Source organism: Lachancea thermotolerans (assembly GCF_000142805.1).
Source record: "Lachancea thermotolerans CBS 6340 chromosome D complete sequence".
Lineage (NCBI taxonomy): Eukaryota > Fungi > Ascomycota > Saccharomycetes > Saccharomycetales > Saccharomycetaceae > Lachancea > Lachancea thermotolerans.
The window spans coordinates 798,890-815,035 of record NC_013080.1 but is presented as its reverse complement, the minus strand read 5'-3'; the positions used below and the strand labels follow the sequence as shown (position 1 = coordinate 815,035).

The window sequence follows — 16,146 nt, the reverse complement described above, 5'->3', positions numbered from 1 at the left end:
AGGTTGATTTAACATTCTAACACCCTAGCGAACATGGCAATAACAAACGCATCTCTCACTATTCACCGTAAGCCCTTCAAAACACCTTTCGTATCCTCGGTCAAGCGAGGCGGAAGTTTGGGAAGTAAAACACTTCCTAGTAAAGAGATAATACATCCAAATCGGCAGGCTTCCAAAGAAGAACGCATTGTAAATGAACAACTCAATAAGGTTCGAAGAGAGAACACGACACTGCAAAACAGTTTGAAGATCCTTCGAAAGTATGAACGAGAGCTGGAAGTCCTTGAACTAATTGATAAATGGAGATCCATTTGTCAAGCAGGAATGGCATTTCTATTGAACTCAACGCTGCTTAAAGTTAACAAGATGGGCGGTTACGAAGAGCTGATCCGTAAAGAAGTCGAAGCGGAAAAACGAAAACTTGAATACCAATTTGCCGGAAGACTTCAAGATGAAGTTGACGAGGTTTTAGAATCTGAAGAGTTCAAAGCACTTCCCGAGTTAGAACAGCAGTGGTTGAGGAGGGATCTGCAACAGAAGGTGGATAGCAATGAACAACTTCAGCAAGAGGAGATCAAAAAACTTGACCTTAAGCTCACGGAAAGCTCCAATAAACAAATGACAATGCGAGAGCTTGCCAACCGCCTGAAAGTGGATTATGCGTTAGTTTTTGAGGAATGAAATATGTTTTGTGCTCGATTTTTATGCAGTTTGTTTGCTTCGATTATATATACAATAACTAAAGCCATATAGAGAGGTAAGCCTACCTCTTTATGGGTGCCTATTGCTCGAAAACATCCTCCAACTTTAACCGGGGAGCAATGTTCATGGATAGAAGTTCCTGGAACAGCAACTTAGCAGCATAGGGGATTGTCATCTTTATGACGTTTTCGGCGCCCTTACACGATGTGCACCAACCACTGTAGCCCATCAGACCGCACTTGTTACATACGTCAACTTCGAAGGCATCAGAACTAATCATCAATCTTTCCAAAAGTAGTTGAGATGCACCATATGCAATAACGCAATCTCTTTCCATTTCTCCCAATCTCAAACCACCGTCACGAGATCTACCTTCAGTGGGCTGACGGGTGAGGACAGCTCTGGGCCCTCTAGCTCTAGCATGCATTTTGTCGAGGACCATGTGCTTAAGTTTTTGATAGTAAATAGGCCCGAAAAAGATGTACGCTTGCAAGCATTCGCCCGTGATACCAGAATACAGCATATCCTTACCCGAATAGTTAAAACCATGGTTGACTAATATTTGCGACATGTTCTCCAATTTGGAGCCTCCGAAGCAAGTACCATATTCTAATGATCCATTCAAGACACCTGCTTTTCCGGAAATAAGTTCTATCATTTTTCCCACAGTCATACGAGATGGGAAACCATGAGGATTCATGATGATGTCTGGCACAACACCTTGATCGTTGAAGGGCAAGTCTTCGTGGTTAACAATGATACCGCACACACCTTTCTGTCCGTGCCTCGACGAAAATTTATCTCCAAGTTCTGGTCTTCTATTTTGCCTCAAAAGCACTTTGATGAGAGCCTGGTCATTTTCAGAAACTGACATCATCACCTGGTCGATGTGAGAAGGCTCTGGAGCCCTATAAACAACTGGGGTTTCTCTGTACTGAGCTTGTGATTGAGTTAGGACGCTGTCCGAAGCGTTCGTGGGAACCGACTTGTTGACGTAAATTTGGCCACTTTCAACTTTCATGCCGACTTCTCCCAAGCCGTCTGGGCCCAATGGCTTGTGTTGCCATATGGGTTCGCCGCTTTCGTCGACTCTCATACCACCAACCATGTCTTGCGTATGATTAGGATATCTTTTGAGAACGGTCGTCAGCTTACGCCTCGTTTCACAACGACCAAACCCTCTGTCAATTGAAGATTTGTTTAGAACCAGAGCATCCTCGATATCATAACCCGAATACGACATGACTGCAACAGTGGCATTTTGTCCAGCGGGAAGTTTGTCATAATCAATCAGCTCGATTGTTTTCGTTTTCACCATGGGTTGCTGGGGATAAATCATGAGGTACAGCAAAGTGTCGATTCTCTTGAATTGGTTGTATGCAATTGCACCAATTGCTTGTTTACCCATTGCACATTGATAAGTGTTACGAGGAGATTGATTGTGGTGAGGGTAGGGAATCAAACCTGCCACTGCACCAAGCACAGTGAATGGTTCGATTTCGAGATGAGTAATTCTTGGTTCGAGGTCTCTTTCGTACAACGCAATGAAAGAATCATTTTCTTCATTGACATCCAGGTACTCAACCAAACCTAGTTTTAAGAAGTCGTCAAACTGCAAGTGACCATCGAGCAGCTGTCTCAAGTGTTGGGCAGTGACGAGAGATTTGCCTTCGTTGACGATAATCAGAGGTCGGCAGATTCTACCACCATCTGTCGCTATGTGAACTGCTTTCTGATGAGAGTTGGTGTAGATGGAAATAAACTCGGAAACTTTGCCTGACCTTCTTAGATTTCTAAAATGAGAGACGAATTTTGTGGGAAACCTAATAACGCCTACAATGGTACCATTTAGGTAAACACAGTAGTTGAGGTGAAGAGAGTCGCTATCAACAACATTGATACACTCGACACCTAGCAAAAAGCAAAGCTTTTTTATGGGCTCTTCTTCGTCATCAGTTGTGATATGTGTCATAAGTGCCAAGTTTTTCACTAAACCGCAGGCTTCACCTTCTGGAGTATCAGAAGTACACAGCATGCCAAATTGGGAGGGTTGTAAAGCTCTTGGGCCTGAAACCTTTCTGGATTTCTCGAACTGAGATGATATTCTTGTCATCATACCTAATGCTGAGATGTATGAGAGTCTACTCAATACATGTGTTACACCTGCCCTTTCCATCTTAAATCTCTTCAAAGACCAGTTTCCTGTTGAAATTGCTCTATTCAAACCACTTGAAATATTATTGGAGTGCACATTGATTGAAAGCAAAGCGTCATACTCCATGGCTCTGTTTGGCTTTTTTAGAACTTTGTCGATGTTGGCTTTAAAGTCATTGTTAAATTTCTTGAACAAGTCTTCGAAAAGCAGAGACATCAACTGACCTGCCAGTTCTAGTCTTTTATTACCAACATAATCTCTGTCATCGACCATCTTAGGGTTGTGCATCGCCATGACAACCCTTCTTGTCATTACGGCTATGTATAGCGCCTTTTCCCTGAAGTCAAGTGCTTCGACCGTCAGGTGTGCAATAACAGTCGTGGCTATGGCTTCGATACCCTCTTGCAAAGTTGAGAGTTTTTGACGCCGAACAGTTTTTACCTTAGAACCAATGTACTCTAACGCCTGCTGTTGTGTGTATATTTTCATCTTTGCGACCTCTTCGAAGTTAACTGCAAAAATGTCCTGATAACTGCTATCGTTACCACATACCAACTGCATTATTTCAAGGTCAGACACAATGCCGCATGCTTTGAGTACAAGGACAATGGGAACTTCTTCAGCAATGGAGTTATGCTTAAGGTATATTTTATCATTTTTAGTAATGACATAAGTTTTAGATTTTCTTTCATGTGTGGAAGATGTGACCGAGGCTTGAACAATGGCCTTTTTTTCATCTGCCTCGACAATGATACGATTTTTAGACAATTGTTCTTGCACCAGAATGACTTTCTCAGTTCCGTTGACGATAAAGTAACCACCTGGATCAAGAGGGCACTCATTAATTTTTGCCATGTCCTTTTCAGAAGCACCATTTAGAATACATTTGTTTGATCTAAGCATAATTGGCATTCTTCCGATTTCCACATCTCTATGCATGATGATATTTCTCCCTCTGGTGTATTCAATGTCAACATACACTGGAGCGGAGTACGTCATATCTCTCAATCTACACTCGTGTGGGGGAACAATGTAGTCTTTGGATGAAGAAGTCGATCTGTGGCCAACTCTGATGTCCACATACTTCAAATAGAACTCTGGGTCAACGTCACTAAGTATCAACTGATTAGCTTTGATGATCTTTTTAAGGTCCACATCAACAAAGTAATTGAAAGAGTCCAAATGTTGCTTTACCAGTCCCTTTACTTTCAGAAATGCCGGCAAAAGGTTCCATTTATCCTCCGCCGTGTTGATCTCATCAGTCAGCTTCTTGCCCTTGTAAACTGGCTTCAAGAGCTGCTCAAACGCTGAGTCTTTCTCAAAATGATCATGCGGCGTTGCAACAGCAGCCGTTGACATTACAGACAGCCAAAATTATAGCGATATAGACCTTTACCTTCCAATTTCACCTGAATTCAGGTACAAGTCATCGAGCTCATCGAAAATTTTTTATAATCAAGCGGCGTTTACTAAAGCTCTGATCTAATCACGTGCAAAAATCAGCGGTTTGACTAACAAGATGCGCGCCGCGCGCCGGCGCTTGGCCGCCCCTCTTTAAGATCTGCTGTTATTACTATAACTACATGGATGATGAACTGCTGATATTAGTGCCTTATATGAGCTTTCTTTGGTTTTTATGCTTGGAATGCATTGTATATTACGAAAAATATTGGCATTTGAATCAAAGCTCTGAAGACAAGTTGTTGAGAAGTAGAGTAAGCAATCGGCATGTCAAGCACGCTTTTCAAGGCCACTGTGACTGAATACCTACAAGAACTACCAGCGCAGGTTCACTCAAGGCTTTACAGCTCTCCCGCCACATGTTTAGCAATCTATAGGCTGCTTCCAAAGTTGGCCAAATTCTTCATCATGTCTCTGGTGTTCAACGAAACTGATGCATCGCTTCGAGACCTAGACAGGTGGGTTAAGAGTGGCGGAAAGTATCAGTTCAACGAAGCAATCAAGTCGATGAAGTCTCTACATTTGCTAATAGAAGGGAACTCTGGCCAACCCTTCATGATCAACCTGAACCCAATATTTAGGAGCAGCTTCAGAAACGCCTTAACCGGTGGGGAAGTCAACAATTCATTTGGAAATGTTGTCGAGGATGAAAACGAGACTGTTCATACTAGTATACTTGATCAGTATGCTGCAAATAAATGGGAAACAATATTGCACTTTATGGTGGGTACGCCACTAACGCAGACGCCTTCCAGAAACGTTCTTTCTTTGCTGCAACACAGTAAACTCATGGAGGAAAGCAGCTCTGGAGAACTTCAAATTACCAATGAAGGCTTTCAGTTTTTGCTGCAGGATGCTAACGCCCAAATTTGGGCTTTGCTACTTCAATACCTAAGGCTGGCAGAAACTTTACAAATGGACCCCGTAGATGTGCTAAACTTTATTTTTATGCTTGGCGCCCTTGAGTTGGGAAAGGCATATAGCGATACAAACTTGAGTGATACCCAAAAAATCATGCTCCAAGACATGCGCGACTACGGCCTTGTTTTCCAAAAAGCCTCTAATACACACAAATTTTATCCCACAAGACTGACAGCTATGCTGACATCAGACACGTCAAGTATTCGTAGCGCTTCGGGTGCAATGAACAGCGTCTTGAGTCAGGGCACCAGCAGCTCTAAGGAAGAAGCTGCCGCTGTCGCAGAAACTGACGAAGAAACTGCTCAAGTTGGAGGAACTACTCAGAACATCCCCGATGGGGCTGTCATTTTGGAGACGAACTTCAAGCTCTATTCTTATTCAAACTCGCCGCTTCAAATTGCTGTTCTGAGCCTCTTTGTACATTTGAAGTCCAGGTTCAGCAACATGGTTACGGGCCAGATTACAAGAGAGTCTATTAGACGAGCACTGCACAACGGTATAACGGCTGACCAGATCATAGCTTATATGGAAACTCACGCTCATCCACAGATGAGGAGACTGGCGGAGCAGACACTTGACAAAAAAATGGAACTCGATCCAAATTGTAATGAAGGGTTGCAGATCTTGCCCCCGACGGTAGTGGACCAAATAAAATTATGGCAGCTGGAGCTTGATAGAATTATCAGCTACGATGGTTACCTTTTCACTGACTTCGAGAATTTCCAAGAGTATAATATGCTGAGCAGTTATGCAAAAGATATTGGCGTCCTTCTGTGGAGTGATGATAAAAAGAAGAGATTTTTTGTATCTCAAGAAGGAAACTCTCAAGTCATAGACTATGCAAAGCGTAAATTAAAGAAGAAATAGCGGTGTAAATACATGCACTTTTCCGAATTTTCGAGCGATCAACTATTGAATTAAAATAACATAAGGCTGAAGGTCTTCAGAGACAAAAATAAAGCTCGCACTCAGGTTCGAACTAAGGACCAACAGATTTGCAATCTGCTGCGCTACCACTGCGCCATACGAGCTTTATATGAGAAAAGTTTGTGGCGGGTTCCCGATATAAGTTTCACACTTCCTTAACGAAGTCATGGTCAGCAACGTACTAAGGGGTAAGGACTGAACGAGAATACTGGATGCTACGGGGATTAGAGCACACACAGGCAGCGGTGATAAATAAGCGGTCGAAGAGAATCACCAAGGATGTAGCTTTTCTTCGGAAAGCCTAGGACATGGGCTCAACGAATTATCACTCCACAAGCATCACGGAGTAAAAAGCCAGCTGTAAAAGCCTTTAAGAAGTAAAGTATCGCCTTGATCTATTTAATGTTATATCTATCAACTATCATACAACCATACCATCTAGCAACACGCAAAAATATGTGTCGTTATCTCTCTTCTTTCATAAAAAAGGGGCCCAAACAGATTAAGCTCGGCTAGCTCAATACATGACCAGATGCAGCTTACTTGGTTTGTGCCAAATCAAACTTGAATTTCGATGCAGAAAATATGAGCGAGAATTGCAGATAGTAGTAAAAAGAAGTGAATAGCATCGAAACGCAGGTTTGAAAACAGGAAAATAATAATATGAAAGAGTTGATCGCGTATCGATTTCAACATTTCAACCATCTTGAGCTGTCCACATCAATGCTCAACATTGTGTGACAGGATGAAAAATGCAGAATAAATACAAGGTTGATCACACTTGTTTGAGAAGCTACCGTGAGTCCAGGAAAGAAAATGTTCTGCCCAAGAGCCAAAGAAGATCCAAGCCAATGAGTCCTCAAATAAAGTAGCAGTAGCTCAGAGTTTGTTCGCTCTATCGAACAAACATTCAAATAATGCACAATTGTATGCCCCCCCGTTAAACGGATAATGCAATTAAAAACACTTAATGGAAACGAAAAGACCTGAATAAAAATTAATCAGATAGAACACCAAATAGTAAGGATTCATCGTCAAAACATAATGGAAAATTTAGCGGTGATAAAAAAAAATTAGTGAGACTCGGGATAAAAAAAGTCAGCAGGCCAAAAGTCCCGCCGTCGGAAAGCGACCAAGTCGCTTACCACCAGGAGTTGCTGGCGGAAGAGTTTCCGGTGCTCCCGGTGTTGCCCCAAGAGCTTCCAGAGTTGCCCCAAGAACTTCCCCAGGAAGAGCCACCTCTTCCTCCGCCCATGGAGCTGCCACCTCTGCTGCTGCCACCGTAGGAAGGAGCACCTCCGCCCACGCGACGGTAATCTCTGGTGCTGTTGCCACGGCTACTGAAACCACCGCCTCTGGCACCACCTCTAGAGCCGGAACTCTCTCTGGCGAGCTGCTTCAAAAACTCTGGAACTTCTTGCTTGGCCTCGGTCAATAGATCGACCATTTCCTTAACAACGTTCTTGTTACCTCTGTTGAGGAACGCAGTGGCAACACCAGTGTTACCAGCACGACCAGTTCTACCAATTCTATGCACGTAGTCATCAATGTCGTTTGGCAAGTCGTAGTTGATAACGTGAGTAACGTTAGGAATATCCAAACCTCTTGCGGCAACCGCAGTAGCGACCAACAAAGAAGCCTTACCGGATCTGAAGGCGGCCAAAGCGCGCTCACGTTCACTCTGAGAACGGTCACCATGGATAGCGGTGGCTCTCAAGTTTTGCATGATCAAGAAGTCTGTCAAAGCATCAGCCATTCTCTTTGTTTCAACGAAGATCAGAGTTAAACCATCGTCAGATGCGGCCAAAAGGTCCAGCAAAGCAGACTTTTTGTCCATGTCTTCGACGTACAAGACGTGCTGAGTAATGTTCTCAGAGGTAGAACCGACTCTACCGACAGACAAAAACACGTAGTCCTTCAAGAAGTCACGAGCCAAGTGCTGGATGTCCATAGGGAAGGTGGCTGAAAACATAAGAGTCTGTCTCTCGTCGACGGAAGGCATGTCACAGCCCTCCACGATATGTCTAATTTGAGGCTCGAAACCCATATCCAACATTCTGTCAGCCTCGTCCAGAACCAAGTACTTGATGTTGCACAAGGAAATTCTGCCACGCTCCAAAAGGTCAGAAAGACGACCTGGAGTTGCCACCAGCAAATCACAGCCGCGGTTCAGCTCTTTGATTTGACTACCGATGTCAGCACCACCGTAAACGACACATGGTCTAACCCAAGATCTGTAGGTGAATTTCTTGGCCTCATCGAAAATCTGAGTGGCCAGTTCTCTAGTAGGGGCTAGAACGACAGCGGTTGGGAAAGCTTTCTTGATGTAAAAGTTGGAAGCCTGTTCTGGAACAGGAGCAGGGCCGTTCGCGAAAGATTCGGAAAGAACGGGGAAAAGGAAACCACCGGTCTTACCGGAACCAGTTTGAGCACAAGCCATCAAATCTCTGCGTGCAGCAATGATTGGAACAGAGTACTTCTGCACTGGAGTAGGCTTAGTGAAACGGGCCTTGATGATGTTGTCTAGCAAGAGCTGGTCCAGAGGGGGCGAGGTGAACTCAGTGATAGGCTCTGGGACATCGTTACCGGAGGCCTCCACTGGGATGTCGTCGTAGTGGTCGAAGTTGATACCGGAGGACTGGAAACCAGGGTCTTCGGGAGTGCCGAAAAGCTGCAGTTCCAGCTGCTCGTCTTTGTCGCTGGGGACGTGCTTGCCGTTCACCCATCTGCCGACACCGCGTATAGAGCCTCTGCCCTCGCTACGGCCGCCGAATCCACGGCTGCCGCCTCTGCCGCCGCCGCTGAAGAAAGAGGAACCACGGTTGTCTCTGCTACCGCCTCTTCCGCCGAAATACGACGCGCCGTCGCCGTCGCCACCACTTTGGAAAGAGGATGGCGCGCGGTTTCCGCCTCTCTTACCACGCATGTGTGGGGGAACGTATGAGCTTGCTCCTTTGGAGTCTTCGCCCAGGTTCATGTTTTCCATTTTGTTAGCTAGGTCAGACATTGTTGATTCCTTCTGCTTGTTCACTTGTGAATAACAAATGTTTAATTTGAATCGATGTTGTTCTTATAAACCTCTTGCAGTTATTTCTTTAAACTCGATGAGTTTCTTAATTTAATGAAAATTTTTACTGCAAAAGCAAATTTCATCCGGGTAACATACGCACCGGAGAAATCGGTAACGTGATCTTTAATACGTCTGGGGAAACCACAGCGGTGCTACAAGCTCGAGCCGATAGCCATCGTGAATAAGGCTGACGAGACCTCTGCACTATAGCCGCAATTTTAATCAAATAAATTGCGGTGTTACTCTCAAAAAAGCCTTTTTCTGGCCTGCCATTCGGCTTCTTTCAATGAAAGCAAAGCATCCATAATTCCACCCCTTGGTATCCCTGCAACCGCAGAAAAGACTATTGGGCTGGTTTAAACCGCTGTGGAGAGATGGGTCAAGGGGCTCACTCGCATGTGCTCCACGAGCTGCAAATTCTACGCCTGTATGAGATCTTGGTCGCCGTTACCAACAAATGAGCTTCTGGTATAGATAAGCAAACATGCATGCTGGTAAACTACCTCGAAGCGAGGTATTGGCAAGACATACCTCCGAACCGTGCTAAACTCATACCATAGCATCGGGTAAGTTTATATCACGTGAATCAAAAGAACATATTGCTTGTCACTCTTTCCTGATTCTGTCGCTAGCCTCAGAACTCTCGAGAAGTCGCACCCATGACGGGAAGGCATGTTAAGAGGAGAGATCGAGCAGCTGGGCCTTTGGATCAAGTTCACAATCATACATTTCTATGGTTGGGCTGGGCCGAAGCAGCAATTCCTGAAATCCGACGGAGGCGCCACCAGATAGCATCAAATGAGGTGAGGATGGTAAAAGAGCGCAATTGCTAGAGTCACAGCATATTCAATGTAGATATTGTGCTTACTACAATTATTGTTGAGTGTCGACTTTATTTCCTGAGTGTGAAGGCAAGAGGCAGCTTCCTTAGCAAAGGATCTGCTGTCGGACTTTTCGATCTGTACAATCGATTTCGGCATTTAGCCCAAGTGCTTCAGGTTCATGCACAGAACGTGACACAGAAGCTCTGCTGACAACTTCCGCACTTCCAGTACAGAGGGCGTAGTAGCTGGTATTTTTCCAGGCTTAGGTCTCTGTATTAATCGCTGCGGGCTTAAAAGCTGGCCTCGTAAGGTCTGTCCCCAAGTCCCTATATAACTTCACTCCTTTAACGATCTCCGAGCGGGAACCTGAGCAAACAAGCCTGGTGCTATAATCTTTCTCGGCAATAAAGCTATTCTATGGGTACTGCTCCTGTATGAGCACTCAAGGTGGGCCAAATCATGTTCATATCCTACTACAAGGTTAGTTTAATCTTGCTAGATCATCTTAGCGTCGTTATAGAATAAAACAACATGTGGCATAAGGTGATTAGATTCTATGAGTACTAAAGCGCCTCCCTAGATAAGCAGCTTCCATTTGCTGATACATTATACGAATCATTAACCTTTTATCCTTCCTATTTCTTCTTGATTGTTGGGCTTTGAGGATATCGCAGAACTCTGCTCTCAAATTTTAAATTTAAACAAGCTTGCTTCATTGGCGGAAGGCAGCGATTGTATCGATAAATAGGTGCTTCCTGTACTACCGCTGGGACGTGACCGTCTACCGCCCTCCCATATTCTTATCATCCTTCGAGCATCCTGTCCGGTCTTCAACCTGCCCTTAGATTTTATAAACTTTCGTACGGTCATACAAAAAATTTTCTATTCGCCAAGTCAAGTTTGAGCCAGGACTGTCTTGACCGAACACGTCTCTCTGCGGCTCGCAATATGTCTTCCAACCTATCTCACCTGTTGCGGAACTCGCGTATCGCACAGGTGCCTAAGTCTAAGAAGCCATTGACTTCTGCGGCCCCCAAGTACGCTCCAACACATCAAATCATAGAAACCAGGCCCTCTACCCTTCATCGTCAAGAATGGGGTCTCAAAGCGGCAGTGCCTTCTAAGATCAAAACTAAATACATTGTTTTCAATGATCTCGACACTCTGGAGCGCTTGACAACGTTTGAGCCAAACGGCGGCTCTCAATGGAATCGTATTCGTTTTCAGGAACTTGGCGTTGCTCCAAAATATAACCCAGGGAAGGCCAACCCACTATTTGAAGCAAACGCCTCCTCTAAGACCCAGCTGGTACCCCTCAGTGCCCTTTTGAATGTCAACACTTCGACGCCGAAGCCAGAAGTCAGACGCCGTCTTGCAGAAATCAAAGATTTGCGCAGCACCTTCAAGAAATGGCTCCTGGAGCATGATCCTGAGGCCCTCCTAAACAAGTCGTTTTCTGCCAAAGACATGACAGACTCTGCTGTTGAATTTCTGGCTGAGAAAACTGACCTCAACGTTAACCTAGCATCCGCGTCTTTGCGGAAGGTGGTCGGTACAGGCGGTTTGACCTACAATTTGCATGGGAGACTGAGGAACTCGCCTAACGGAGTCGTATCTAGGACAGTGGTGCCGGGTAGATTCTTGAACGTCGAGGGCAACGACCGCTTGGCCGCTATCGGTGGTTTTGTTGCTAATGCGGGTTCTTCTTCAGTTACTACGTCCCAGATGGATTACAGGATGGGTGATTTCGTGAGGCAATTGCAGTTTCCATTCGCTGTTAACCATGCTACTGTCCAAGACAACGGCAAGGTTGTACTAAGAGCCAACGTAATCAGCGGCATGAGCTCGAAGGCAAGGATACAAATGAACAGTAGATACTACCAACAGCGCCCTCCTAGAAAAGTCATGCGTACTGCATCCGCAGAAGAATCAACAAAACACGCTGAAGAGCTATTGAATATTTTGACGAATTTCGACAGCGGAAAGAGCAAGAAGCTGAGGTAGGCTTGCCTCTCGTTCAAAATCTATTCATAAATACAAACCTGTAAATAGAGGTTCGGAATGATGGCACTATATTTTTATAAAATCATATCACTCCAGATGTTATCACTTTCACATCAACACACCCTTGGTTGAAGGAACGTCATTAGTTCCGTTGCTTGATAAGGACTCTCTCAGCGCAATGGCCAAGGCTTTGAATGCGCTCTCGCTTCTATGATGGTCATTAAACCCCCTAATGCAGTCCACGTGGAGTGTGATTCTAGCGGCCTCAGCGAAGCTCTCCAAGAAATGTGGAATCATCTCCGTCGACAGATCTCCGATTTTCTCTCGTTTCAGGCCCAGATCTACAACGGCGTATGGTCTATTTGATAGATCAACAACCGCCCGTGAGAGAGCTTCGTCAAGAGGCGCATAACCATGCCCAAATCTCTTCACCCCACGAACAGCGCCCACAGCCTCTTTGAAAGCCTCACCTAACGCGATACCACAGTCCTCTGTAGTGTGATGATCATCAATGTGTAGATCGCCAATACACTCAACAATCAAAGACCACCCCGAGTGCTTAGCTAAAGCATGAATCATATGATCCAAGAACCCCACACCGGTGTGGATGTCAATTATTTGAGAGGACGTAGCCTGGGAAGCAATATCTGCAGCTTTCTTGGGTAGGATGGAATCTTTGATCTCGACATGTCCGCCGTTTATGGATAGGGCGATTTGAATTTTGGTCTCATTTGTGTTCCTAGAGACAAAGCTGCGGCGCTCTGTCTTTCCTTGATTACTAGTGCCATTCATGGTGGGTCTAGTGTTCTTTATTCGTTTGATGGTCAATCAAATCGAAAATGACTAAGTTCGATAATTAAATTTATATTGAAATTTTTCAAGTCTATTTCTTCGACCTCATCGCTAACCTAGGTTGTGTGAAAGTTGACTGTAGCTACATCAATTTGCCATGTTTAAACCAAGACCAAATACTATTTTACGGAGATCTCTGGCACAAGCTATCAGGCCAGCTGTGAAGGTACCGAACGCATCCCACCAAGGTTCGGGGCCATCAAATATTGACAAGAATCTACCACATGAGCGCCGCACAAAAGCTTGGGAAAAGGCCGGCGAAGACAAAGACTCGTGGTTTAGAAGGAAATATGCGCATGTGCACGCAAAAGCAGGAAATCCAAATAGGCAGAAGGGACGAGCAAAGCAAAACGTTGAGGAGGCCTCAGTTCAACATGACCAGCATAAATCAAAGTTCCGCAACCGTAGCGTAACGGGCTCGTTGAGACCGAACCCTCTAATGGAGTATGTTCATGGAACTAATAGTGTCATCTCTGTCCTACAAGCGGACAAGAGGGATTATTACTCGAGGATTCTTTACCACGCGTCTGTTACGGATGAAATTCGCTCTTTGGCCAAGAAAAGAGGCGCTCAGCTTGAGATGACAGACAAGCACAGGTTGAATATATTAACCAACTATGCTGTGCATAACAATGTGGTCTTGGAGACGAAACCGCTGCAGCTACCGGAAATCTCTCAAGTAGGGAGTTGTGATCCTGAGGGAAGTACCTTTGCATATGATGAGTTGTTTTTTGACGAGGCCTCGGAGCGTCGAACTTCGTTCATACAGAAAGAAAACAAGAAGTTCCCGCTGGGACTCTATCTTGATGAAGTCTCTGACCCACACAACATGGGCGCCATAATACGAAGCGCATATTTTCTCGGGGTTGATTTTATGATCATGTCAAGAAGGAACTGCGCTCCTCTGTCACCCACAGTTTCTAAGACTAGCAGTGGGGCTACTGAGCTACTCCCCATCTTCACAGTGGACAAGCCATTAGACTTCTTCTCAAAATCGCAAAAGGAGGGCTGGACATTCGTCTCAGCTGGTGTTTCCAAGCAAAACAAGTTCGCCAAGAATAAAAAAATTGAGGCCCAGGACCTACACGGCATGCTTAAAGAGCTACCAGTGATACTGGTCGTAGGCAATGAAGGCGAGGGGGTCCGTACCAACTTGCAGATGAGAAGTGACTTTCTGGTAGAGATTCCACAAGGCAGAGGCGCGGCTGGAACGCGGTCCGTGGATTCTCTGAATGTTAGTGTTGCTACTGCTATCTTGTTGAACTCAATACTGAATTAAGCACATATTTGTAGGATTGAACATTAGAACTATATACACCGACTTTTGGGTTGAATACAGATTTTATCAAAGTTACAACATGCGGTGAATTTGAGAATCGTTCTCCACCTGAGACAAGTCCGAGAGCTGGTCCCACCACTGGAACAGGTAGCTTTCGCAGATAAGCTTGAACCATGGTGTGAACTTAAATTGTGGATCTTGGAACATGCTCTTGAGCTGCTCAGCAGTCACCCACTTGTAGTCGCGGACCTCGTTAGGGTTAGGCTCAACAGTCAAGCTCTGGCCAGCGCGAAGCTGGCAGAAAAAGATGTAATCAATCTCATGCTCACCCCAAGGACCATTGCTAGGCGCCTTGTAATGGATACGGTTGAGAAAGTGGAAGTCAGTCTTTGCCACTGTCTCGGTCATAGGAATTCCAAGTTCTTGTTCCAGCTTCCGCACCGCAGCGGTCTGCGCGCCTGCGACCTTGTCGTCCAGCGTGCCGGTCAGTCCCAGCTCATCGTCCACGCAGAGAGGGTGAGAGCAGCAGGTGTTTGTCCACAGATCTGGGAAGGTGATCTTTTCTGTGGCGCGCTGCTGCAACAACAGCTGGCCCTGCTCGTTGAACAAGAATACGGAAAACGCACGGTGCAGAAGGCCCAGTTCAATGTTGGTCATCAAGTGACACAGCTTTTTAGTACCAGCCCCTACTGCGCGGTCGGACCAATCAACAACGATACAATTTTCGCACATGAGCCGGATTTGCTCCTCGTCATGACCCTCGAAAACAACATCGCCATTGTCTTCTGCGCTCGAGCTGCTTGAGTGTGTGTTGGGTCTTTTTTGAAGAGGGATCACATCCTGGAACTGCGACAGGATGTGACTTGCGTCAAGTCCTTTGACCAATTCTGAGTATGAGCTCATGGAGCAGTTTATCTGTAGAGTTTTGTTCCACTTGAGAGAAACTCGTTTGGCTCATCGGCTCTCTTTTAGCTAGACGGACTGAATTTCAATTTTTCGGTAAAGCACTACCAACGGGTACTCCTCGTCACGTGACTTACTAATTCCGATAAGAATGACATCCTTCATCTTGCGTTGGAAGCTAAGAGCCGTTAATGCCGTCCCGCGGGCAAGCCTTAGTCGACCTGGAGGAATTGATGTGAGCGAAAGGCCCGTCAATAGCCAACGTGTCCAACATACGGGGGTATAAATTATGTACCTCCGATGTGCATTCCGTTATCAGCGGACATGACGACGTGAAGTCCGATAGCGCCCGTTGAGCGTTTTCTTTTTGACTGATTCACAGGTTATATTGGATTTGTTTTTCCCTGCGGCGGAACAATGGGTTGTCGGGTGCCCGGGCCAACACTACATGAAAGTATATTCTAACCGATGAATTTTTTGAATATGTTATAGTAATATGTACTGCTATCCGATGATTGTGTGTGGCTTTTAGAAATACAATGGCCAGCGGCAGTTCATCGTGTAATTTTAGCGAGCTGTCACGACTAAATTTTAATGTCGGACTTTTGATCACGTGATTAGATAGATGTGCGGATCTTGGGCGATTTCGAGCAGTGACTGAGTCCAACATTGACACTTAGGAGCGGCAAGTTGCCTAAATGTTTCCCTCAGAAGCCCAAGGATGATGAACTTGCTACAGCCTGTCTACTGCTAATTTCTATCCAAAATTTATTGTTCTTAGCGTCTTGCCGAACGCTCCATCGACTTATCACTATATAGCTCTCAGTCGCAAGTCTAACTTCAGTATTTTCGCAAGCAATCATGACAGCACTTTCAAGAGACTTCCGGCGTTGCTGCCTTTGGATGCAAATTAATGTTTATTAAGATATATGACATTTTAAAAAATTATAACAGCTGAACACACCAAGAGGCATCGAGTGTTTATAAATGTCAACAAACAGAACCAGGGCATTATTTCTCACGCTCGAGAGAAACCAGGCGCAAGTAT

At 45.2% G+C, this 16,146-nt stretch overlaps 8 protein-coding genes and 1 non-coding gene across 9 annotated transcripts; 4 read left to right on the top strand and 5 right to left on the bottom strand.

Annotated features, from left to right (window-relative positions):
- Positions 1-33: 33 nt before the first annotated feature.
- MEI5 (Mei5p) lies at positions 34-681 on the top strand (the record flags this gene model as incomplete). Its single annotated transcript, XM_002553091.1, has 1 exon — positions 34-681. One exon carries the CDS (start codon positions 34-36, stop codon positions 679-681), a length of 648 nt encoding a protein of 215 aa, XP_002553137.1.
- A 100-nt stretch (positions 682-781) lies between these two features.
- RET1 (DNA-directed RNA polymerase III core subunit RET1) lies at positions 782-4,216 on the bottom strand (the record flags this gene model as incomplete). Its single annotated transcript, XM_002553090.1, has 1 exon — positions 782-4,216. The coding sequence occupies one exon, from the start codon at positions 4,214-4,216 to the stop codon at positions 782-784; it is 3,435 nt and encodes a 1,144-aa protein (XP_002553136.1).
- A 369-nt stretch (positions 4,217-4,585) lies between these two features.
- TFB2 (TFIIH/NER complex subunit TFB2) lies at positions 4,586-6,106 on the top strand (the record flags this gene model as incomplete). Its single annotated transcript, XM_002553089.1, has 1 exon — positions 4,586-6,106. The coding sequence occupies one exon, from the start codon at positions 4,586-4,588 to the stop codon at positions 6,104-6,106; it is 1,521 nt and encodes a 506-aa protein (XP_002553135.1).
- Positions 6,107-6,198: 92 nt separating this feature from the next.
- On the bottom strand, positions 6,199-6,270 carry KLTH0D09768r. The gene has a single exon. It is a non-coding gene; the product is annotated as a tRNA-Cys (tRNA).
- Positions 6,271-7,307: 1,037 nt separating this feature from the next.
- Positions 7,308-9,173, bottom strand: DED1 (DEAD-box ATP-dependent RNA helicase DED1; the record flags this gene model as incomplete). The annotated part of the gene is made up of 1 exon (XM_002553088.1): positions 7,308-9,173. One exon carries the CDS (start codon positions 9,171-9,173, stop codon positions 7,308-7,310), a length of 1,866 nt encoding a protein of 621 aa, XP_002553134.1.
- A 1,835-nt stretch (positions 9,174-11,008) lies between these two features.
- On the top strand, positions 11,009-12,064 carry MRP51 (mitochondrial 37S ribosomal protein bS1m; the record flags this gene model as incomplete). Its single annotated transcript, XM_002553087.1, has 1 exon — positions 11,009-12,064. One exon carries the CDS (start codon positions 11,009-11,011, stop codon positions 12,062-12,064), a length of 1,056 nt encoding a protein of 351 aa, XP_002553133.1.
- Positions 12,065-12,172: 108 nt separating this feature from the next.
- On the bottom strand, positions 12,173-12,856 carry HIS3 (imidazoleglycerol-phosphate dehydratase HIS3; the record flags this gene model as incomplete). Its single annotated transcript, XM_002553086.1, has 1 exon — positions 12,173-12,856. One exon carries the CDS (start codon positions 12,854-12,856, stop codon positions 12,173-12,175), a length of 684 nt encoding a protein of 227 aa, XP_002553132.1.
- Positions 12,857-13,013: 157 nt separating this feature from the next.
- On the top strand, positions 13,014-14,195 carry MRM1 (Mrm1p; the record flags this gene model as incomplete). Its single annotated transcript, XM_002553085.1, has 1 exon — positions 13,014-14,195. One exon carries the CDS (start codon positions 13,014-13,016, stop codon positions 14,193-14,195), a length of 1,182 nt encoding a protein of 393 aa, XP_002553131.1.
- Positions 14,196-14,267: 72 nt separating this feature from the next.
- IDI1 (isopentenyl-diphosphate delta-isomerase IDI1) lies at positions 14,268-15,098 on the bottom strand (the record flags this gene model as incomplete). Its single annotated transcript, XM_002553084.1, has 1 exon — positions 14,268-15,098. One exon carries the CDS (start codon positions 15,096-15,098, stop codon positions 14,268-14,270), a length of 831 nt encoding a protein of 276 aa, XP_002553130.1.
- Positions 15,099-16,146: the final 1,048 nt, after the last annotated feature.